The following is a 25,015-nucleotide window of genomic DNA, read 5'->3' on the forward strand; positions in this document are numbered from 1 at the left end:
GGTCGGAGTGACTTGTGTAATTGCTGCAGAAACACATTCACTGTAGAAACACTGTAGAAAAACTGTAGAAACATATGAAGTCTGGTAGTCTTATGGTTGCCTTTAGAACTCATATTTGTGGCTATTTTTTTAGTAGTTGGTAAGAGAAGTCCTTTGGAATTCTTTAAATGGGAGATTATTGAAATTGTTGTAGTGTCTCATTGGAAGGAGTCAGTGCTTTGAATGGGTGCTAATTTTTTTTAAAGAAATATTTCCAATCCAAGTATTTTACCCCTGGGGTTGACAAATCTGTGTTTGTGCTTTGCTTTTCAGCCCCTATGAGCTGCCTCCTCACGTTCCTTTTCTGGATGACAACCCAGAGTATGGACTGCATGGCTACCAACTCCACATTGACATGCATGGTGGTGGAGTTTTCTTCCTGTGTAGTACATTTCGCAATCTCTTCACTATGAAAGGTGAAGTTAATTTAATTTGTGTTTCATTATGAAATTAAGAAGGTTGTAGGGAACAGGGAGTCAATTTCTATATGTGAGTTAAGAATCATTCTCATACCTGGTTTCTTTATAATCCGTTGGTATAGCTGCATTCCCTGACCTTACCTTACTTTAGAAATTGTGTTATACCTTAACTAAAGTGACTCTTTTTAGCTTCTAGCTTTATCTCCTTCACCACTGTGGCTCTACCTTCTATATGTAGACTTTGCTCATCTTTGCTGCAGATATTCTCTTACTACTTTTTCACCTCTCCAAACATTTTCATTTCTTTTGCAAAGAAATTTTGTCAGTGTGCCAACAGGTCTAGTGTAAGACCAATCCATGAAAAGAGTAAAGCAGTAATAGTCTTTGTGCTGTGTATAGTGCATCAGTGTTTGCCACACTTGTCAAAGCCAAGACAGAGGCTGGGGTAGACAGAGGAGAGGAGAGGAGACGACTCAAACTAAATTACAGGAAAGTAGTATAGAAGAAATGCTCCTATTTGTATTTGCCTATTTCCTGTTGGTATCATTCTGTACCCTGTAAACTTAAGAGTTTGATGTAAAGGCTTACATAAATTAAAAATGTTTGATAAGGATATTTTATGGGGGAAATCATATTAAGAGGCATATAATGTCAAGTTGCTTTATAGTTAGGAATGCCAGATTTCATCAGTTGGTTAAAAATGCCGTTCGAGTTGGGCATGGTGACTCACATCTGTAATCTCAGCACTTAACAGGCTGAGGCAAGAGAAGAGCTATGACTTCAAGGCCAACCTTGGCTATGTACTGAGTTCAAGGGCAGCCTGGACTGCAGAGTAAGACCCTGTCACAAAAACAAACAAACAAACAAAATCACACTGGATCTCTTTATGGTAAGGACCTTTTCTTGCAAACACTGTTCCTCTGAAGTCTTTCAGTTAACATATAGATTTGACATACAGTTAGGACTCTTACTAAATCAATTTTTTTGAGTTTTGAAAATGTCCATTTTCTAATTGTATCATTTCTATGTATCTGTTGGCTGAGCTTTTATAAAGCATATTCTTTTATCAGCTGGATGAACTCATAAAAACAGGGTTAATGTTTGATTCTTTCTCTTCTAGTTGTTTTATAGCATCTATGTGGCTTTTACCTCAGCCTACTGCTATTCTTATTAAATGAGCAGGGAAGTACAGTATTCTTTCCTCTTTAATTTTTGAAAGATTTTACATAGACACTTGTAAAACCATCAAGGCCTGGAGCTTTCTTTGTGGGAACATTTTAAACCACAATTTCAATTTCTTTGATCAGTATAGGAATACTTAAGTTATGTATTTCTTCTTGTGTGAGCTTTGGGTATTTACTGTCTTTCAAGAAACTTGTCCATTTTATCTAAGTTGATGAATTTGTTGGTATAAAGTTGTTCATAGTTGTCCTTTATTTTTTTCAATGTTTGCAGTGTATATTAATTGCATCTATCATGAAGAGTTGGTATATGCATGTAACATTTTAATTATGTATTCATTCCCTTCACCTCCTTTTTGCAAAAGAGCTGTTTCCTATTATTTATTTTTTATTTTACTTGTATTTTGTTTTTTTCATGTAAAAAAAACTATGTGATATTTAAGGTTCTATGTCTGATTTATTTCAGTTAACATCATGGTCTCAAGGTACATCCATTTTCCTACAAATAACTTAAGTTTATCCTTCTTTATGGCAAGGTAGTATTCCACTGTGTATAAATACCACATTTTCTTTATCCACTCATTATTGAAGAACATGTAAGTTGCTTCTGAGATTTAGCTGTTACAACTCATGCTGCTATAAACATGGTTATACAAGTATCACTATAATTCATCTTTAACTCTTTCAGAAAGATACCTAGAAGGGTTATAGCTGGGTGGAATGGAATGTATATTTTTAGCTTTTTTGAGCAATTTTTATACTGATTTCAATAGTGGTTGTACTAATTTACATTCCCATCAGCAGTGTAGAAGAGTTTTTCTCTTGCAGCCTTACCAGCATTTGTGTTTGTTTTGCTACATGTATTTTCTTTAATTGAAGATTAAAGAAAATAAATTTTAAGTATATAAAATGCTCAATGAACTTTTAAGTATATAAAATGCACTAATTTTAAATGTTTTAAGATATAGATATATAATATATATCTATCCATATGTATCTGTTTATAACAGTAAAACTACCACCCACATCAAGATACTGAACAAAAATCTTACGTGTGAATACCACATTGTCTGTTAAATGGGAAACACTTTGTAATATCCTTACTTCTTTTTTGTTTGTTTTTTTTTAATTTAAAGAGGGTAAGATTAAACAACAAAACAGATCATAAGGAAAAAATTTAAAGAAATACAGATTTCAAAGCAAGTCCACTGGAGATCTTCACTGTCTATCTTATTGTCTCCAGTTTTCTTCCAAATAGTTGTCCCCATCTTCACACACATTGAATATATACTGAACATTATAGAACTAATTAAATCATTACAGGATGATGAAGGCTTTTTAGGTCTTCAAGACCTGACATTGGAGAAGTCAACAACGACTGCCATAATGTCTCATTCTCTTTGAGGTAGCTGTCCTTATCTTTACGTATGCTGAAACTGAACATAAGAGACTAGACTAATATCACTCTGAACAGTGAATAATAGTATTGCTAGATTTTATATCATAATGCTACAAAATTAGCACTGGGTTTTTTAGTGTCTCTTTTTCTTCAGAGTATATGTTCATTATATTGTGCATTATATAATCTGTCCCCGTAAATAGTTTAGAAATTCTCCCCATGTATGAATCTCTACATGTATCTCTATCCTTTCTGTATTATAGGGAAAAACAGATCATAACAACAAAATGACAAAATGAATTCCTAGAAAAACATGAAATGAAAGAGACATATAAGACCACAATATTAAGTGATCTACAGTAATTACTAGGCTTTCTCTTGTTATTTTCAATAGAATTGTCTACATCATCAGACATAATACAATTGAACATAGCATTACATAGCTATTTTAATAAAAACACAACTTTGGAGACATTGTAGGACTTTTTTTCTGTCTCTGTCTGGAATGTTCTTCAGTATTTTTGTAGGGTTGGGTTGGTGGCCATGAACTCCCACAGTTCCTCCTTGTCTTGGAAATATCTTATTTCTCCATTAATTTCAGGAGAGAGTTTTTCTGGGTATATCAATCTGGGTTGGAGATTATTTCTTTCGGGGCTGGACTATTTTCCCCCAGGCTTCTCTTGATTTGAGAGTTTGTGTTGATAGGTCTGTTGTTATTTTGATGATTTTTCCTTTGTAGGTGATCTGCTTCTTTTCTCTGGCTGCTTTTAATATTCTGTTCTTGTGGTAGATTTGTGAGATCTTGATTATTATATGTCTGGGTGTAGATCTGTTTTGGTTGTAGGTGGCTGGAGTTCTGTATGCCTCATTTATCTGGATATCATTTCTTTTTCCTATGCTTGGGAAGTTTTCCTTAATTATATCTGTGAATAGTCTTTGTAATTCATTTGTGGTTACTCCTGCTTCTTTGCTCATGTTTTTTATTCTTCAGTTAGTCATGTAGCCTTTGAATTGTTTCTTCCTGGTTCCTTGTTATTTTTAAGAGATCTTTTCTTTCATGACCACACATTGTAAATCTCTCTTCAAGTTTTAAAAGGCTAACTTTAGTTTCTTTCAAGGCATTTTGCCAGCTTTCAATGGAGTATTTAGTTTCCTGGAAATCTCTTTGTATCTGTTTCATGTATTCTAGGTTTTGTTTATATTCTTCATCAAAGGTTTCTCTTCCTTTTCTGGGTTCCTCCATTCTTCCATCTGTGTTTTCTTGGGAGGGGCTTAGCATTTCTTTAATTAATCTTTTTATATCTTGCCTCACTTGGATTAGAATTTCAGTTTTAAGTTCATCTATGAGGTTACGAAGGTCTTTCTTTATGTCTGCTGATGGTGTGGCTAATATGGCATGATTGCTGCGTTGGTTCGCTTTCGTATTTAGCTCTCCTGGGCTTATTTTCCCAGGGTCAGCGGCTGGAGGGTTTTTTTTTTTTTATTTCTATCTCTTGTCATGTTTCTAGTTTCTTTCAGACAGGTGTGTTACGGAGGTCCCTGTCCCTCTCCGTATTGCTTATAGTTTTTCTGAAGCATGCTGACTGGGGTTTTGCTGCCTCTCCAATTTGCTGTTATCTGAGGTGCATGCAGGGACGATGCAGGATAGCCTCTAGCCTCTGAGCCAGTCAACCTGCAAGTGCCTTCAGCAACTTAGCCTGTGCTTTGCAGACGTCACAGGGTTGGGACAGTTTTGTCCCTGGCTATTGAGTCCCAACCAGGGGCATGGCTCAGCCCAAGCAGATCCCACCAGTCCTCTCTGGGCCAGGGGCAGCTGACTGACGCCACCGTGGTACCAGGCTCTGCCCCACTGCAAGATGTCCTCCAGCCAGCGACACCCACCACAGGACTCAATCTCCAGCACTCACCGGGAATCAATGTAGTTCTCCACCTGGCTCCACTCCACACAGCACCGCATCCTCCCACCAAGGGCCTGGGACTTACCAGTTCCCATTATTGGTGACTGTGGCTTCAGCGTGACCTTGAATCACCCGGCTCTATGGTGCTCCCAGCACAGCATGGACCGGTCTCAGTGAGCGCATTGGGCTCCAGCCCTCCACTTTACATTTTTCCTTCCTCATCCTATTTTTCTTTTAACTTCAGTTTCCTCCTGGGTTCATGAGAGTCCCTCTCCTCTCGTCCAGCCCTCTCCATGTTGTCAAATTCCAACGTCTGAGCTATTTTTCCAGAGAGGCTGTCCACCCAGCAACCTAGCAAGCTGTCATCTTCTCTAATCTCTAATATCCTTATTTCTGTGTGATGAAAATGTTACTTTTCATTTCTATGACCTAAAGAGTTTCTCTGACCTTTAAAACCTTTAGTCTTTGTTTTATATAAATGTGAATGTCTTGGATCAGAGATTGATTTTTTTTTACTCAATTAGAATTTTATTAGTTGGGAATTTAACAAGTTTATGAATGTAGTTCACTTCTATCGCTGTCTATATTTTATGGAAATTTTAATGCTTTCTCGGCATTTTTCTTTTGCTGTTTTTTCTTAGTTTTTTACTAGTTTTCAGATCCATCAATGTGGAATATATGTAGTCTATTTTTGTCCACAACTCAATGACAAATTGACTTGTGTGAACTACCATCCATCTGATATAGTAACTACTGGTGTTGACAGTTCAGTGCATTAAATATCTCTACCCCTCTCCAACCAATGCTTTGTAAATTTTGTTCTTACACTGTTGATGTTAGCATATGAACTTGCTAGTTTTTTTAAAAGGGAAATAATACTGTACCACTTTCTAATTTTGTCAGGTTAACATTTATAATGTCTTGTCCTGTCCACAAGTGATTAAGTACTTTTATCGAACAAAATTTTGGTTTAATATGAATCTTTATCTGTAACATTACATGGCAAAAATAAAACTAGTTATTTGTCCAATAGATTGAGTATTTGGCATGTGGTTTGACATTTTAATATAAAACTCTGTAAAATAAATATTTTACATATCGTTTATAAATGTATTTTGCATTTAGTTGATTACCCTATATGTAATAATTTTAAACTTTATGCTTTTAAACTAGTTTTGATTACCATCAAGTCTTGCATACAGTTATCTTCCTACTCTTTTCAGTTTTTCTGTTTGCTGTAGTAAGTTATTCAACAAAATTTTCAGAGTTCCTGGTCAGTATACTGTCTTAATCTCTTGGTATTTGAGAATGTCTTCCATTTGCTTTCACACACAAGTACTAACAGGTAGGGTATGTAATTCTTGGTTCAAAATTATTTTCCCTTAAAATTTTGTAGCTGTTCCATTTTCCAAGAGAAAAAAAAATCTGAGATCAGTCCGACTTTTGTCCCTTTATAGTCAACCTGCTTTCTGTTTTTTCACGCTTGAAGAATTTTTCTATACCCTTGAAATTTTAAAATGTTACCAGGTTATATCTAAGCATTGTTTCTTTTCACTAAATTTAAAAGGCAATCTGTGAACCTTTTTTACTTCTAGATCTACTTCATTCTTCAACTCTGGAAAGTTTTTTTCAATTGGTTCCTTAATTATTTCAGCTCATTTGCTTTGTCCTCCGTTTAAGATATTCCTGTTATGGATACACTGTACCTCCTGGGAGGGTCTGCTGCAGTTCTCTCTTTTTTCCTTCTCCTTTTTATATCTTAGTTTAGTTGACATGATCCTCTGAATTCTCTGAGAATTTTTCTTGTTTTCCATTTACTTCAGCAATTTTATTGTGTAAACCACACTTAAAAGTTTCCTTTAACTCCCTAAAGTCCAATAAATCTTCCAATTGTCTAACACTGTTTGCTTTGTGAGAAACACACACCTGTAAGTGAGCTCTCTTATAAGATGTTCAACATTTTCTAGCTTATCTATGGAGACTACCTCATTTCAAGAAGAGGTATTTTTTCAAATACTTAGCTCTGTTCCTTTCTTCTGAACTGCAGTATTACGATCTTTTTAATGGTTCTTCTTCACAATGAGGTCCTAAAAGGTAGCCTTTCTTTTTTTTTTTTTTAATTTTATTTAAGGAGAAAAGAAAAAAAAAAAAGCAGGGAAAGGGTACAAGTTATACAGATTTACAGAAAAAAAATGAACAGTAGGAAATCACTAGTTAATGGATTACATATTGTCATCTTAGAAATAATTGTTCAAGTCACAAAATTAAAGCTTGTAAAATGGACATTCCATCAATGATACTGCAGACAGTTCTGTTCATTGATCCAGTAAAACTCTGTGATATCATTTTCTATCTTATACACTTAAATATACATGCAGTTACATAGTTTGGAGCACTTTCTTTTCCTCTCTTTTGTACCATGACTATTACACATTTTGGGTTTCATTGCTCCCACGGTTCTTATTACTTTTTTGGAAGAGAGTAAAACCAAATGTGACATAACAGAACAGAATCGGTCAAGTCAAAAGGGTGGACATAATAGATAATGTAAAAACATAATACAAGGTGATCAACAATGGTTACTATAATGCCTCCCGCTATCTCTAATAGAATTGCCTATATCATTAGTTATAATACAATTGAACAAAACAGTAAAGAATAAAGCCGACAAAACCAAAACATTGGAGACATTGTAGGTCTTCAAAAGTAGATAAAAGTCAACAAGAATGGGCGTTATAATGCATCTCATTATCTTCACAGCTGATGCCTAAACTTTCGAACCTGATACTATCCAGCAAAACAGAATAGGGGAACATCAGTTAAAAACCAGATGGTGAGAGTAATACAGGGCTTTAAATCAAGGTAATGAAAAGTCAAAGTGGGTTACTATAATATATCCTGCTATTTTTTCCTTTAATTAAAAGGATAAAGATAAGAAAGTAAATAATGGAGTGGAGATTGAGATGAAAGAGGGCATAACAACGAAACAGCACAGATCAAAACATAACCATTTAAGCAGAATAGTGTTTCACCACCAGATAATCCTAACCTAAAAGTAGTTACCATACTGTCTCTTTCTTTGAAATCCTTGAGTACAACTTCGTATACTGTAGCATTAAGTATATCAAAACAATGTAAAACCATTCAAGAGAATGACAGCATTACAGAGTATTTAGAATCGACTAACAGAAAATGAATAATGGTTTCTGTATAATCTCCTTGTCTTTACAAGGTTTTTGCTTATACTATCGTACATAATAAAATCCAGTAAGATACAACCTATTTAGACCATTGGAGACAGAAGGACAGAAGCTAGATGAGACTTCAAAACAAGATGATACTAAATCAGTATTACCTATTAAGATGTTATTTTCTCCAAAATAGCTGTGCCTATCATCCAATCTTCTCTGCCTCATTTCTGTTGAGCTCTTTTTCTGTCAGTAGCTGTCAGTTTGTCTTCTTCATTTTGTTCTCTGCTCCATTCATTGTGGCCTCCCCGCCACTATTTCTGGGTTCTTTGTATTTTTCTTTTTTTAGAATATCCTGCAATACTCTCTGTAGAGTTGAATTGGTGGTTGCAAATTCCCCCAGTTCCTCTTTATCCTGGAAGCACCTTGTTTTTCCATCAATTTCCAGGGACAGTTGTGCAGGATATCTCAATCTTGGCTGGAGATTATTATCTTTCAAAGCTTGAATTATTTCCCCCCATGCTCTTCGTGATTTGATGGTTTGTGCCGAGAAATCTGTAATTCTGATGGGTGTTCCCTTGTAAGTGGTCTGTTTCTTGTCTCTTACAGCTTTTAATATTCTGTTCTTGTATTGAATTTCTGGAATTTTTATTATTATATGCCTGGGTGTTGCTCTGTTTGGGTTGTAGGTAGCTGGGGTCCTGTATGCCTCATACATCTGAGTATCTTTACCTTTTGCTAAATTAGGAAAATTCTCCTGGATTATTTCTGTGAGTAGCTTTTGTAGTTCACTTGTTTGTGTCCCTACTTCTTCTTTTATGTTCTTAATCCTTAAGTTATGGATCCTCTTATCATCTTCTTGTCTTTGTATTATTGCTGTTTGTTTCTTTGTTATTTTTAAGAAGTTTTTCATTTCATTCTCCCATATTACAAGTCTGCCCTCCAGTTCAGATAGTCTGTCCTTAGTTTCTTTCAAGCTGTTATGCTAGTCTTCTATAGACTTCTTAGTATCTTGGTAGTCCCTTTGAACCTGCTTCACGTATTCTATGCTTTCTCTGTTTTCTCCATCAAACAATTCTCCCCTTTTTTTCTGTTCTTCCATTCCACCATCTGTTTTTTCTTGGGTGGTACTTAGCATTTCTCTAACTATTCTGCATACTTCTAGCTTCAGGTCGTTGATAACTTCATTCCTGAATTGGTCTATGAGGCTCTCTATATGGTGCCTTATGTATATTGGTGCGGTGTCTGCTATTGCCTGTTTCTCAGAATTGGGGGCCGAGGAGCCTTTCTTGTTGCTGCCTCTTCCCATGCTGCCTCTTCTTCTCTGTTCCTTATATATGCAAGCTTATATAAGAGGCCCAGCTTCTCTCCCAGTCAGCCACAGCCTGATCGAATTGCGCCAGTTAGGTGTTCCCGCTCACCGCTGCGCACCAGGGAGTTACGGACCAGGCAGCCTACGCGTCTCCCCTCCCGGCCACCGTCAGGCTCTGGGATCTGGGTTGGGACAGCCTACCAGGTCCGCCCGCAGCGTCACGCAGGCCAGGCACTTTTCACCAATCCCGCCTGAGAGGGGGATGTGTGGCTGGAGTCGCCACCGCGCCCTGCTCCCGCAGGACTGCTCGGGCCCAGAAAGTCCTCCGCTGGAGTCAAACTGTGGTAGAGTGTCAGCTTCTCTCACTCACCTCACCACAAGTCAGTGCACGCCTCCCTGCCGTTCGCAGATTGCCGTTCTCAGAGCTTCTGCGCGTCTCTCTCCTTGCCGAGCCACTGTAGAGGCAGCCAGCCGCCGCGCGGCGGGAAACCCAAATCGCGGCTTACAATGGCGTGGGGTCCAGCCTCCACACCGAGGCTTTTCTGTTCCTGTTTTAGCACCAGGAATGCATTCCAAGTTGGTTTCTCTCAGCCCAGTTCGTTCCTGAGTCAGCAGAGCATATCTCCACCTGCTTATGTCTCCTTAGTCCGCACCATTCCTGGCTTCTGAGCCGAGTCTTTCAGAGAGCCTCCGGTAATTGCTGTTATCTGTCCGCCATGTTCTCCCGGAAGTCAAAAGGTAGCCTTTCTAAGCACCAAAGTCGAAGAAATGCATGTTATTATTTGATTTCTGAATAATAGCCATTCTTTCTGGAATAAGAGAGACTCTGTATTGTTTTCATTTGCATTTATCTAATGGTCAGAGATGTTGAGCATTTTTTCATGTATGTATTGTCCATTTATCTTTCTTATTTTGAGAAGTGTGTGTTAATTTCTGTTGCCCAATTTTTAATTGGGTCTTTTTATGTTAGAGGCTTGATTTCTTTTGAGGTCTTTATATATTCCAGAATATACATGTTTTATTGTCTGTCTGAGGTGTATCTGGCAAATTTATTTTCCCATTTTGTTGGAGTTGTCTCTTCATATTTTTTTTGGGGGGGGGTGCATGTACGTGTGCTGTGCAGGAGCTTCATAATTTGATATATCACGTTTATTTATACTTGATGGTATTTCTTGAGTAGTTGGGGTTCTGTTCAGAAAGTCCTTGCCTATGCCTATGTCTTAAAGAGTTTGAATTGTTTTAAGTGTTTTTGTTTTGATATTTAGATCCTTGATACATTTTGGTTTTTTTAGTCCATGACAAAACACATGGATCTAGCTTCAGCCTTCTGCATGTTTATAGCTGGTTTTCTCTGTACCATTTGCTAATGAGGTTATCTTTCCTCCAACATGTTTTTGGCTTCTTTGTCAAAGATAAGATAGGTGGATGTGACTGGATTTGTTTTTCTGCATCCTCTATCGTCTACTGATTCACATGTTTTTATGCCAGTACCATGCTGTTATTGTCACTGTAGCTTTGTAATATACCTTGAAATCCACAGCCTCTTATTTTTAACATGTTTTCAATCTAATGCTTCAATGTAATGCTTCCTGATTTCCTGTTAGTAGTAATTTCTTTCCTTTTTTCTTTTCCTTCCTTCCTTTGTTCCTTTTCTTTTTTTCTGATCAGGGTGCTAAAAACTTGTCAATTTTATTATTTTTCTAAGGCAAATCACCTTTTGGTTTCATTCATTTTCCTCTGTTCTTCTGTTTTGTATTTCACTGATTTGCATGCTAATTTTTTTTTACTTTTTCCTGCTTTGTAATTTCCTCTTTTTCTAGTTTCTTAAATAGGAAAACTGAAGTCATTGATTCAAGAGCTTTCTTTTCTTTTTCCTTTTTTGGTACTGGGAATCAAACTCATGATCTCACACTTGCCAGGCAGATGCTGTGCTGCTGAGCTATATTTCTGGCCCAAGGACTTTCTTTTTTATAATATAGAGACGCACAGTGCTACACATGTCTACCCAGGTACTACTTCAGTGGCATTCCACAATTCTGAGGTATGTATCTGTATGTAGATTTTTTTTTATTCATGTGTTAGATTTCCTTCATTATAGAAAAGAAATACCTGATATAATCAGCTTCTGAGAAGTGGTTTATTTTGGCTTCTGGTTTTAGTGGTCTCATCATATGGTCAGTTGACTCTGTTGCTTTTGGACCTTTGGTGAGGTAACACATTATGGTGGGAACATGCAGTAGAGCAAAATTACTCACCATATAGCCAGGAAGCTAGAGGAAAGAAAAGGAAGGCACTGTGTCCCCACAATCCCTGTTGAGAGAATGGTTTTGCTTAAGGTTTTTGTTATGTATCTTTACAAATTAAGAAAGTTTCTATTATAGGTAATTTTGACTCTTATGATTTTTAAAATCAGAAAGGTTTGTTTAATGTTACCAGATGTCTCTTTGAGTGTCTATTGATGATTAAATATTTTTCCTTTCCTTTCCACTATTAATGTGCATTTTATTAATTTATCTTTTAATGGTAAACATCTTAGAATCCTGCTGTTAAGCTCTTTTTGTCATACATATATTTATTTTTAAAGTACTAATTGCAGGTATTAGGTTTTTAATATTTTTCCGTTTTTACTCACAGATATTTAGAGTATCTATATTTTTCTCTTTTTCTTACTTATCTCGTTACTAATCAGATTTTCTATGGAATTAAATTTAGTATTTACATGGTTTCCTAGAAAATTAACTGTCTTTTGGATGTTTATTTTGATCTCTGTTGAGTGTTCTGAATTTGCTGTTCAGGTGGTTTCAATTTTAGGCTTTCTTGTTTTTCTTTAGTGCTCTTTCTGTGGTGCCCCATCTTGAGCTCTCAGAATTAGAAAAGCACCAAAGGGTCTTCTACATGTCTCCTCAGCTTGAACCTGCTCAGCTGGGGCCTGTTCGCAGGCTGGCAGCTTTGGTGGGTAGGTGGCCTGGCTTGGGATCAGCTACCATTTTTCAAGGCTGTCAAAATTTGTATTTCATGGAGCTCAAATTGGCTTCTTTGTACTTTAGTAATTCACTTTTATTCTGACATTTGGGATTCTACAGATATATTCTTATCCTTGAAATCCAAGTATTTAGGAGAGGGCTGCTGACACACCCCGTTCCACACATGGGTGCAAATGCCTATGCCTTTGGTGCTGTTGTTGACAGAACTTAGTCTCTGCTTTTTGAGGTACCAACCTTCAGTTACTTAGGTAACTGTTACCCTCCTATTGAGTGTTGAGTTGGGCATCTAGCCTGTCTTGGTATCACCATGGTAACAAACTTGTCTTTGTGGGGTGGTTAAAATTCTGTTTGCCCACAGTGAGGGAATAAAATAGGTGGGGTTGTTCCTGCTACAGCTGCTCCCTAGATTTCTCCTCTGTCTTGAACCATGTTTCCATTACAGTGGCCTGTGGGGTCCCCACTCTACCTCCTCTATCTAATGCCAGCACTGCCTCTGTGCCCTCTGTGGTATTATCTCTTCCCTTCTTCACCCTTTTTCTTCTTCTCTCGCCCTGCTCTAGTTGTACAGATCTCCTCAGTGTCTTTTGACTGTGTCCCGGACATCATGTGTCCTTGAATCTTTGGCCTGCTCCCTTGAGCCTGCAGTGCTCCTGCCCCAGATCCGTGTCAGTCAGCCTGACTGACTGACAGCTGTGCGGTGCGGCTTTTCTACCATGCCATACCTGGAATCATGCTCTCCAGCACTCTTCTGCCTGGTTTTTCTCTGTAGTGTTACTTCTCATGCTATTCAAACTGTTTTTAGTTAGTATATTATACTTAAGAAAAGTAAGCTCCACAAGCAGTATTTTTGTTTATTGTGTTCAAGGTTGTCTTCCAGAATGGCAGAAGAGTGGGTGGTTGGCTGCCTTTCCCAAAGGTCACACAGTTGAAGTGCTCTGAGAGATACTGTCCTGGGCCTGTTGCTTAAAGCTGTTTCTGTAGCTAAGGAATTCTCACTATATTGGTGAGACTTTGGTGAAAGCTTTAGTATTTTTCTTTCCTCTAGAGGAGAAGGTCCCACAGGATGCCAAAGAGAAGTGTTATAACCTAATGGCCTCCTTGCTGGAGGGAACAGCCAGTGCCTGAGACTGTGGATAAGAGTGAAATCCTGTCTCTCAGGACCCTGCACCCCTGCTCCCTCCACAAACCCCAGCAAGGCCTGGTTCTTGGCAGCTTCGTAGGTTCAAAGCACTCACTGTGGTTTGGCCCCCCGTTTCCTATTTCTTTTTCTCTTACAACCAAGAGGAAAAGGCGGAGCCATTCTTTTTAAGTACTTCACTCTGTACATCTCTCCTTTTAAGAAAAAATTAATTTGCTCACAGAAAGCTTTGTGTTTGTGTACTTCTAGTACAATGCTTTGCTCTTCAAAATCTGAATAGAGCTGCAAAGTGTCTATCTCATCCACTTACTGTAAAACTAATGTGAGGCGTTTTTTCTATTTCTGATCTGACCTAGTTTATAAGACCTGGTTTTGCAATTAACCAACTAATCTGTAAGAATTGCTTCTAAGATAATTGTTTTATATTTATAAAAACTTTTATTTCAAAATAATTTAATATTATACAATTATAGAGAGCTTCCGTATGGCCTTTTTACAGAATTCATCATTTTATCTTATTTTGGCATATTTGTGTTACTTTATGTTTCTTCTCAGATATTTTTATAAACATGTAGATACATATGTCAAATTAGCCAGGTCAGTAGTTTTTGGGAGTCTGGTAGGTGCCAGGTCTATCTTGAAGAATATGCAGAATTTCAGCAAAGCCCTGTTGTTCCTTGTTTGAAACAAATACAGCATAATATTATTAAATTTTATATTGTATTCCTCACTGCTAAAATATGCTTTTAGTAATGATGGAGATGATAGCGATAGGACACATTTATGGGCATTCATCATAGACTTCTGCTAAAGTTTTATGTCTTCATTAATTAATTACAGTCTTCATTGTAAACCTGTGAAATACATTCATCTCACCTGTGTTATTGATGAGAGGATGCTACTGCCAATAGTACAGTCACTTCTCTAATCCCAGAAAGATAGCATGTGACAAAATTCAGTCTGCAGCTAGGCCCACATGACTACAAAGCTGAGTCTTAAACACCTGGCCGTATAACCAACCCCCTGTGTATTTCTGCACTTTAATGGTTTGATTTTAGGGTATCTTTTCTTGTGTGACTCTTACTTTTTTTTCTGTGTTGCATTATACGTACAATGAGGGTAGGGTGCTGCTGTGCTAACCTGCATCTCACCCCCATGACTATGATTGTTAGAACAGATGAGTAATTAAATTAAAGAGAGTGTAAATGGAGACAGAAGGAATTTGCTTTTATCTGTTTCCTTCTCCACAATACACGAACCTAAGTGCATTCCCTCTTCATGTGGTCTGGAAGAGTCAGCAGAGGGCGCTGTTGCCATCAGAGTATCTAATATTTTTAAAAAGTACAAGTAAAATGTCCTCTACAGTTTTGAGAAACTCTCTTGGTACTGTGTGGTATATTTAGTAAATCCCAGTTATTTCATTGCAATTGGGGATGACAGCACTTTGCTCCTATTTAGAAAAAAAAAAAACACTTTCAAGGATAAAATATTTTATCATCACATCCCTATAGGTTGCTCTATGCTTTTGTTCACCCTCAGTGGAACATGAGGATCCTGTGATACAGGGGCAGACTCAGTGAAACAGTGGGAAGCCAAAGGGATGAGGTTGGTTCATTTACAAATTGATATGGAATGCAGGAGCTATGCCAGGTGTAGGGGTAGACAAGATTCCTGCCCTAAAGTTATGAGATACTGAGAGGTGGGAGAGGTGGGCATGGTGCTGGGAGTTCCTGCCAGGCCCTCAGGAGCAGCACCAGCAGTTGACCTGGGAGGGAATAAAGCAACCACTTTCAGGGTCCAAACTGACATGTGTTCAGGTCCACGGTCAGATAGCAGTCCAAAGGGACAAATTTAAATATAACATGATTTGTAAGTTGGGCCTGAAATTGGTCATTTTCAAGGGCCATTTCCAGCATTCCATTTTTGAGTAAGGATTCTGTGAGTATTCATATTTCATCACAAATTCATTACAGTTCTATTTTTTAAAAATTCCAATGGTAAGTTATTATGAAACTTGAAAAGCTGAGCTTAAAAATCCAATTGAAATGTATATGAAATGGCTGAGAAGATTTGTTTTAAATTCTTAATTGCAAGTTAGTGTAATCTTTTCTATATATGATAGGTGTTTGGACTACAGAAAGACAGTGAAGTAAAAACCAAAGAACTATTGTACAGTTTAAGAAATAGATCATCACCTAGAACTTGGGGCTCATCTGCATAGCCCTTTGTTCTCTACCTCTCTTGCAAGAGGGAACCATCATTCTGTATTACATTAATTGTTTCCGTTGTCTCTCTTGTGTTGTGAATTGTACAGACTTCTTTTGTGTTGTGAAATGATACACACAAGAGATGTATAAAATGGACATCTGTTTGCTCACCATCCAGTTGCTGATTAAATTTTGAAAATAATAAGAGGAAAATTGCTTAGCAAACATTAAACATACTCTAAATCTCTGATAAATAAGAAAGTATAATATCATTGAGAAGATGAAATCCAGGCAAGTGAAATAGAATACCTCTATACATCTTCTAAGATTTGTTTGGCAAATTGTTTTATTATAATAATAATAATTATTATTATTGGTACTGGGGTTGAACTCACAACCTTGCAATTACCAGGCAGGCACTATGCCCCTGAGCTAAACCTCTGGCTTGACACATTGTTTTATATACATAAAACCTTTATCTATATTTTTATATATTTTAGATTTATGGAAAAGCAGTTATTAGCTTTTAATTAATTGTATCATGCTATAGCTGTATATCTTGGTATGTCTTTATTTTTTATTTTAAAGAGAAAAACAAAAATAAGTAGACAAATGTCTTTATTCTTTATAGAATATGCTTGTATTTCTTTAGCATATGTAGAATGTGTTATGCAGAAGAATTTGCCTGTTAGTGACTAAAGGGCTCTCTAGAGTTGGATATGTGGGGAATATAAATAATACTCAAAGGATTTGTGTTTGTTTTCAGACAGAGAAGTCTCAATAAAGTAGTCAGAGTATTACCCCCAGTTATAGTACTTTCTCTGAATAAAGTATGTTCTATTTTCTTAACTCTATTCTACATACTTTGCTATAAGATTCTTTGAAAAATTTTTTTCCAGTGCCTGCAAGTTGAAATCAACCAAAAATTACTAGTTGGCTATTGTAGGCCACAGTTAGATTTCTAAACTGCTGTGTAGGGGCGTGGTGGTGGTGGTGGTGGTGGTGGTGGTGGTGGTGGTGGTGGTGGTATTATAGCAGACTGACTCTGGGGAATGCTCAGGGCTCAGCATCACTTCCTGGCTGATCAGCAGAGTGTCTGAGCTCAGCTGTGCTGGCTTATCCAGTCTGAGGCTAGAGCTGCTTTCGTAGTCGAATTCCAGTGGGCCCAGCACTCTGCTGTGAATACCAAGTGCTACTCTCCCCACCTCTCCGCTTAAATACCAAGTCCTGCTTTGCTTTCTGCTCTTCAGCACCCTTCAGATTAAAGTGTGTTCTGTTCTTGACGGTGAATAGTCATGATCTGTGTCCTTTCTTCTTCCTCATAGTTGTATTTTTCTCCTTGTGACTTTGTCATACTCTTCTAAAGAATTGGGAAATTTTCTTTCTTTTTTCTCCTTTGGTATTTTTACATATTCTGTTACTTTGACAAGTCATGGATATTTTCAGAGTTTTTAAAAGGACTCATGTAGTCTTTTTACAAAGAAACATTTATCTCTAAACCTGTATATAATTGCTTCTTGCTTCCTGAGGAAATATTTTTGTACCTGAATTGAAGTTGTAAGGTCAAGAAGGAGGAAGGGATCAAAAGTGAAGAAAGAGGGTGAAGAATTTGTAAATTAAAACTTTGGAAATTTAAATTGACTATTGGCCTTGGGGCTCTAAGATCTGCCTTGAGTTCAATGATTCACCAGGAAAACTCATAGGTAAGAGACATATGTGTTAATAGTTAAGATTTATTATGGTAACAAAATCAAAGAAAGAAGGTGCATGACATGAAGTACAGAGGGAACCAGTACTCTCTTCCCAGAGTCCCTTCCTTTTGGAGCTTTATAAAATGTGCCTAGTTCCTCTAGGAGTAGGTTGTCATCATATGTGAAATGGCATCTACCATCAGAGCTTAAATTAGTGCCCACTAGAGATTCAGCACTCAGGCTTTTTACTGGGGGCTGGTCGTATAAGCTTCACCTCATAGTAATATCACAATTTTAGACTCTCAGAAGGAAGTAGAATATTTAACATAAACCATATCATACAAATTGGTTAGTTGCAATAAGCCAGCCTTATTGGTTGATGGAATGGTGGTGGGAACTCCTATACTCTTGAGCTCTCAGACATTGGAGGTCCAACCTTGAAAAGAGATTTTTTGAAAAAAAATACAGACTCAGATCTGCTCTACTAGTTCTTTTCTGCACAACTGTCCTTTAACATTTTGAAAAAATTATTATCCAGCCTATGAGGAGAAGATAGGAAATAGTTCAGTTGTGTCTTTGAAGTGTAAATAGAGTTTGCCAAAGGGCCTGATCAGCAATGCAAAGTATAAAGGCATGTATGTTTATTTGATCTTAGTATCAAGCTAATTATTGCCAATTTCAGAAGCTGAAGGAAAAGGTTTTGCATAATGCAGTATATTGTAGTTTTAGCAGTATTGAGAGGAATAGTCATAGTGAGGAAGCAGAGGAAAGTCATTTAAAATAACAAAGGCTGCTTCTGTCTTTTGATATTTAAAAAAAGTGGGTTAAATATGTTTTTATGTTTATTATTGTTGTTTGTTGTTTTTTGAGACAGAGTCTCACTTTGTAGTGCAGACTCTCCTTGAACTCACCATGTACCCTAGCCTGGTCTCAAACTTGTGGTGATCATCCTGCCTCAATCTCTTTAATGCTAAGATTATAGGGATGTGCTACTATGCCCAGCTACATGGGTTAATTTTTTTTTTTTTTTTGTCTTTTTCCTTTTTATCGGTACCGAGGATCGAACTCATGACTGCCTGCTTGCATGGCAGGCGTTTATGCCGCTGAGCTAAATCCCCAGCCCCATGAGTTAATTTTTAGAGCCATTTTAATTTTCAGCAAAATTGAGGGGAAGGAATTTTGCCTACTGATAACCCCATACTCAAAATGTGTTCCTTTTACCTTTACTATCCCCTACTAGAGTGGAGTATTTATTAAAATCTGCAGAAAAGATGTTGGCACATCTTTATCACTCAAAGACTACAAAACAAACAAAAAAACCTGTATTTCTATATATTTATATTTTATAGATATATATAGAATATATATATTAAAGATAAAAAATTTTCAAAATAATAGGAAAGTAACAATTGTTAATACATTATGTATTGTTATCTCAGAGTACAGGATACAGGCATTAAATTGTTCAAACAATATTAGCAGAAACCTTTCAATGAACTAAGAGAAATTAGTGGTATAACTGTCTTAACCATCTCGTGTATGTATATATACAGATAAGATACATATTTTTCTTTTCCCTTTTTTCTGTTTTTCTTTCTCCCATCTCAGTTCTTTTCCTAGGTTGTGAAATTTATTCATGGTATTCCTTTAATATCCATGGCTGATGATCTTGTACTGATGATCTTGATTTTCATTTCTGATATTAGTAATTTGTGTCTTTTTTTTTTTTTGACCAGCTAGATGTAGCCTTTGATGTCATTGATTTCTTTATTGGTTTCACTGATTCCTATTTTGAATTTTATTATTTCTATTTTTCTGCTGAATTTGGGTATAATTTGCCCTTCTTTTTCTAGTTTTCCAGGGTAGAGAATCTGAAACTGATTTCAGAGTGTTCCTTGTTTACTATCTGTGTTCAGTACTATAAATTTTCCTCTAAGCGTTTTTTTTCTTGCATACCACAAATTTCAGCCAGTTGTTTTCATTGCTACTTAGTTCAAAATGTTTAAAAAATGCTCTTGAGATTTCTTTTTTTGATGTGTGTGTCATTTAGAAATGTGTTGCTGATTTTTCAGTTTCTTCAAGCTTTTATTTAGTAGGATGAAATGGTGACTTGCTGATTTCTTATAATGCTGAATTGAAGACCAAAAAAGCAATTTAACTTTTTACTTGAGTTAGCATAAAAATATATTTTATATTTTTATATATTATAAATATATTATAAAACATAGAAGTTTATTAATAAGCAAATAAAAATCACTCAAAGACAACTATTATCCATAATTTGATTCTTTTTCAAAATACAACTCTATATATTTATATTTTATATATATATATATATGTATAACATGAACAAAATTCTGATTTTTGTTCTTCCTAAATATTACATTGAACATTGTTTAGTGTCACTGAATATTCTTAGAATATTTGATTTTTGAGCTAGGTTAGAGCACATATTTCTAATCCCAGAACTATAGAAAGCTAAGGCAGAAGTATTACAAGACTGAGCCCAGCCTGACTAATGTATTGATTTAGGGAACCATTGTCTCAAAAAAATAATAAAAAGGGTGGGAATGTAGTTACAACAGCTTTCTGTTTATTCCTCAAGATTACCCTTCCCAATAAAATTGGTTTTCAAGTTTGTATGATATTCCATTGTTTAATTTTATTTTGCTTTATTGACTTACTTTCCTCCTGTTGGAAATCAGGTTCTTATATTTCAGATTATAGTACTGTTTTTTTTTCTTTTAAAACAAAAAAAGAATAAAAGCTGTAATACAGAATTTCAAAACAATAGATTAACAATGAGTAATTTATTGGATATTGTTATCTTCAAAGTGGTTGCTCAGATTACAAGCTGTAGGCATGAAAACATAATCAAACAGTGAAAGCACAAACCATTCTTTTTGATGACCTAATAGAGATTAGTAGTATAATTAACTGTGATATATAGATAATACTGGCATAATTACATATATAAGATCATATATATAAAATCATTTTTATATCTATTTATATATATATATTTTTTCCCCTTCTTTCTTTTTTCCTTTCCCCCATCCTAGTTGTTCCATGCTTTTGAGCAATTTCTTGTGCTTTCCTTTTCACAATATCTGTATACATTTTAAATCTTATTTAGTTTGAGTTTTTAAAAAAAATTTTTTTAAAAAGGGTAAAATTAAACAGAACAAAACAGATCATAAGAAAACAGTGTAAGAGACACAGACTTCAAAGCATAACAACTGGAGCTCTTCACTATCTATCTCATTGTCTCTTGTTTTCTACCAAATAGTTGTTCATATCTTCACATACAATGAATTCATACCAAAAAAAAGTATAAAACTGATCAGAACAGGATGATGAAGGCATTTTAGGTCTTCAAGACCAGACAATAGAGAAATCAACAATGGCTGCCATAATGTCTCTCATTCTCTTCAAAATAGTTGTCTATACCTCCACATATGTTGGCATTAAACAAAACAAAACAGACTAAAATCACTCTGAACAAAGAATAATAGTATCGCTAGATTTTACATAAGACACTATGGAGTCAGCACTAGATTCCTTAGTGTCTCTTTTTCTTCAAAGTAGCTGTTCATTTCATCATGCATTATATTATCGATTCTCGTAAACTGTTTAGAAGTTCTACCATGCATGAGTCTTTACATGCATAACTATTCTTTCTGTATTAGAGGGAAAAACAAAATAAAACAAGACAAAACAAACAAATTCCTAGAAAAACACGAAACGAAAAAGACATATAAACAATAGCAAAGAGCCCAGAACACTGACAATAAAGGCCTTCAAAACAAGGTGATATGAGCATAACTAGGGTTGTTATTTCATATAATGATCTTCAAGAGTTCCTCAGATCACCAAATGATAAAATGCACAATTGTTCCAATCCTATGAATGTTAACTATTTTGTTCCAAGAACTTACAGAATTTGTAGTGCAATCATCTTACCTATCCTAAGTGCGTTTATATAATTTTAGATACTTTTTCTTTTCCCTTCCTTTTTGTCTTTCATTTTCCATGAGATATTATTTTTTCCCCTTTAAGCAGATTCTTGTCCTTTCATTGTGTTTATTGAGTTTTTTAAATACCTTATGTACTCTTACCATTTCTTACACTGGGAAGACTATACGGTATTTACACATGTAAGTTTGATTTATTTCATTAATGAGTATGGTCTCAGGTTGCATCCATTTACTTATAAATATCTCAATGTGATCATCCTTTATAGCAGAGTACTATTCCATTGTATAATAATACCATGTCTTTTTTTCTTTAAATTTTATTTAAAGAGAAAAAAAAGAGAACAAATATTACATAATTTCAAAAAAATATACAGTAAGAAATCACTACTTGATAAATTGTATATTGTCCTCTTAGAAATAATTCAAGTTACAAAAGTAAAGCATACAAAGTGGACATTCAAACATCGAGACTGTAAACACTTCTGTTCAATGATCCATCAAAAACGTAGTACTATGATTATCAATCCTACACACTTAAAAATACATGCAGTTATATCCTTTAGAGCACTTTCTTTTCCTTAATTTTTTACAATAGCAATTACACATTTTGGGCTTTATTGCCCCTACGTTTCTTACTACTATTTACACTAGAGACACAATGTGATATTTATAAATATGATCCTTATTTGTTTCACTAATGATGATAGTCTTAAGTTGTCTCCATTTACCTGTGAGGGCTTCACAACCATCCTTTATATACCTGAGTAGTATTCCATTGTATAAAAATACTATATCTTTTTCATCCACTCTGTGGTTGATGGGCATCTTGGTTGTTTCCAAGATTTGGCTATTCCAAATTGTGCTGCTATGAACATGGGTGCACATACATCACTGTGACATAACCTTTTCAGTTTTTCTGGGAAAATACCCAGGAGGGGGATAGCTAGATTGAATGGAACTTCCAATCCTAGTGTTCTGAGAAATCTCCACACTGATTTCCATCGTGGTTGCACCAGTCTACACTTTTACCAATTATAGAGCAGTGTTCCTTTTTCCCACAGCCTCACCAACATTTGTTACCAGTTGATTTCTTGATGGCAGCTATTCTTTCTGGAGTGAGATGAAATGTCAGTGCTGTTTTAATTTACATTTCTTGAATGACCAGTGATGGTGAACATTTCTTCAAGTATTTTGAGTAATTTCCAGAGGGACCTCCACAGTGGTTGTATCAGTCTATACTTCCAACAACAGTGCAGGAGAGTTCCTTTTTCCCCACAGACTCTCCAGCAATTGTTTTTGGTAGTTTTCTTATTCTGGCCATTCTTTCTGGAGTAAGATTTATTTTCCATTTGTATATCTTCATCTGAGAACTGTGCGTTCATCTCAGACGCCCATTTTTGGAGAGGGTCTTTGAATTTGGAGGGCTTGATGTTTTTCAATTCTTTATATGTTCTGGATATAAGTCCTTTGTGTGAGGTGTTGCTGGCTAGAATTCTTTCCCATTCTTTGGGTTTTCTTTTCATGCTATTGATCATTTCTTTTGAAGTGCAGAAACTTTTTTAATAATATCAGGTCCCAGTTGTTGATTCCTTGAAGTGTTTCCCGCAGTTTGCGTTTTGTTCATGTGGAAAGTCAATTTTTCCAGCACAATTTATTAAAGAGGCTCTCCTTCCAGTGAACATGTTTAGCCCCTTTGTCAAATGTCAGGTGGCTGAGTGTCTTTGTGGTTGTGTTTGCATCTTCTAATCTGTTCCATTGATCCTCAGGTCTATTTCTTTGCCAGTTCCATGCTGATTTTATCACTGTGGCTTTGTAGTATAGTTTCAATTCAGGAATTGAGATGCCTCCTGCATTGCCTTTGTTGCCCAGAATTGCCTTTGCTATTCTAGGTTTCTTCTGTTTCCAAATGAATTTTAGGAGTGTTTTCTCTAGATCTGTGAGGTATGTTAATGGTATTTTGATGGGGATTGCTTTAAATCTGTATAAGAATTTTGGGAGTATGGCCATTTTCACAGTGTTGGTTCTTCCTAGCCAAGAGCAAGGAATATCCTTCCATTTTCTAATATCCTCTTCAATCTCCTTTTTAGCATTGTATAATTTTCAGCATATAGGTATTTTACATTCTTAGGTTGATTCCTAAGTATTTCATTTTTTAGATGCTATTGTGAAGGGTAATATTTCCCTAATGTCTCTCTTGGTGAGTTTTTTGTTTGTGTACAGGAATGCTATTGATTTTTGAGCACTGACCTTGTATCCAGCTACCCTGATGAATTTGTTTATTAACTTTAGTAGTCTATGGAGTTTTTTGGGTCATCTATATAAAGTATCATGTCATCTGCAAATAGTGATAATTTGACTTCTTCCTTTCCTATCTTTATTCCTTTTATTTCTTTCTCTTGTCTGATTGCCCTGGCTAGTGTTTCCAGAACTATACTGAATAGGAATACCACATCTTTTTTATCCATTCCTCAGTTGATAGGCATTTAGCTGGTTTCCAAGATCTGGCTATTACAAATTGTGCTGCTATAACCATGGGTGCACATATATTACTGTAGTATGATGTTTTCAGTTCTGGGAATATACCCATTTGACCAGCTGGGTCAAATGAAATCTCCAATCGTACCTTTTTGAGTAATCTCCAGAGGGACCTCCACAGTGGTTGTATCAGTCTATACTTCCAACAACAGTGCAGGAGATTTCCTTTTTCCCCACAGACTCTCCAGCAATTGTTTTTGGTAGTTTTCTTATTCTGGCCATTCTTTCTGGAGTAAGATGGAACCTCAGTGCTGTTTTAATTTGCATTTCTCTAATGACCAGTGATGCTGAACATTTTTTCATATATTTATGTGCCATTTTATTTCTTCATCTGAGAACTGTGCATTCATGTCAGATGCCCATTTTTGGAATGGGTCTTTGAATTTTGGGGATCTGATTTTTTAAAATTCTTTATATGCTCTGGACAGAAGTCCTGTGTCTGAGGGATTGTTCACTAAGCTTTTTTTCTAAATTTGTGGGTTTTCTTTTCACTATGCAGGAGATTTCTTTCGACATGCAAAAACTTTTAGTAGGACGCAATCCCAGTTGTTGATTCTGTGAAGTATTTCACATGCAGTTTGATTCTTGTTCATGAATTCTCCACCTATCCCCTAGGTCTTCAAGATGTATACCTACTTCATCTTCCAACAAATTTAGTGTTTCTGTTTTAGATTTAAACTGTTTGATCCATTTAGACTATAGTTTAGTACACGGTGATAGGCATGGGTTTAGTTTTAGTTTTCAGCATATGGAAAACCAATTTTTCCAGCACCATTTATTGAAGAGACTATGTTTCTTCCAGTAGACGTGTTTGGCCCCTTTATCAAAGGTAAGGTGGCAGAGTGTGTTTGTAGTTGTAGTTGTATCTTCTAATCTATTCCATTGATCTTCAGGTCTGTTTTTATTCTAGTACCATGCTGAATTTATTACATAACTTCATAGTATAACTTCAAGTCAGGGATTGTGATGCCTTGTGCCTTGCCTTTGTTGCTTAGAATTGCCTTTGCTATTCTAGGTCTCTTCTAGTTCCAGATGAATTTTAGGAGT

The 25,015-nt window shown here is 36.0% G+C and overlaps 1 protein-coding gene across 4 annotated transcripts in view; it reads left to right on the forward strand.

Annotated features, from left to right (window-relative positions):
• Fbxo15 (F-box protein 15) overlaps positions 1–25,015 on the forward strand; it is a 77,727-nt gene that overhangs the window by 22,963 nt on the left and 29,749 nt on the right. For all 4 annotated transcript variants that reach the window (XR_010041363.1, XR_010041364.1, XM_063231444.1 and 1 more), the window contains exon 8: positions 313–455. Coding sequence is in view for 2 of the 4 variants with exons in the window: in XM_063231444.1 (XP_063087514.1) it covers positions 313–455 (143 nt within the window). In the remaining 2 variants the exon portion in view is untranslated. The remainder of the gene's footprint in view (positions 1–312; positions 456–25,015) is intronic.

This window comes from Cavia porcellus, unplaced genomic scaffold (genome assembly GCF_034190915.1).
Source record: "Cavia porcellus strain 051 isolate PalLab524CR breed Dunkin Hartley unplaced genomic scaffold, mCavPor4.1 scaffold_20, whole genome shotgun sequence".
Classification (NCBI taxonomy): domain Eukaryota; kingdom Metazoa; phylum Chordata; class Mammalia; order Rodentia; family Caviidae; genus Cavia; species Cavia porcellus.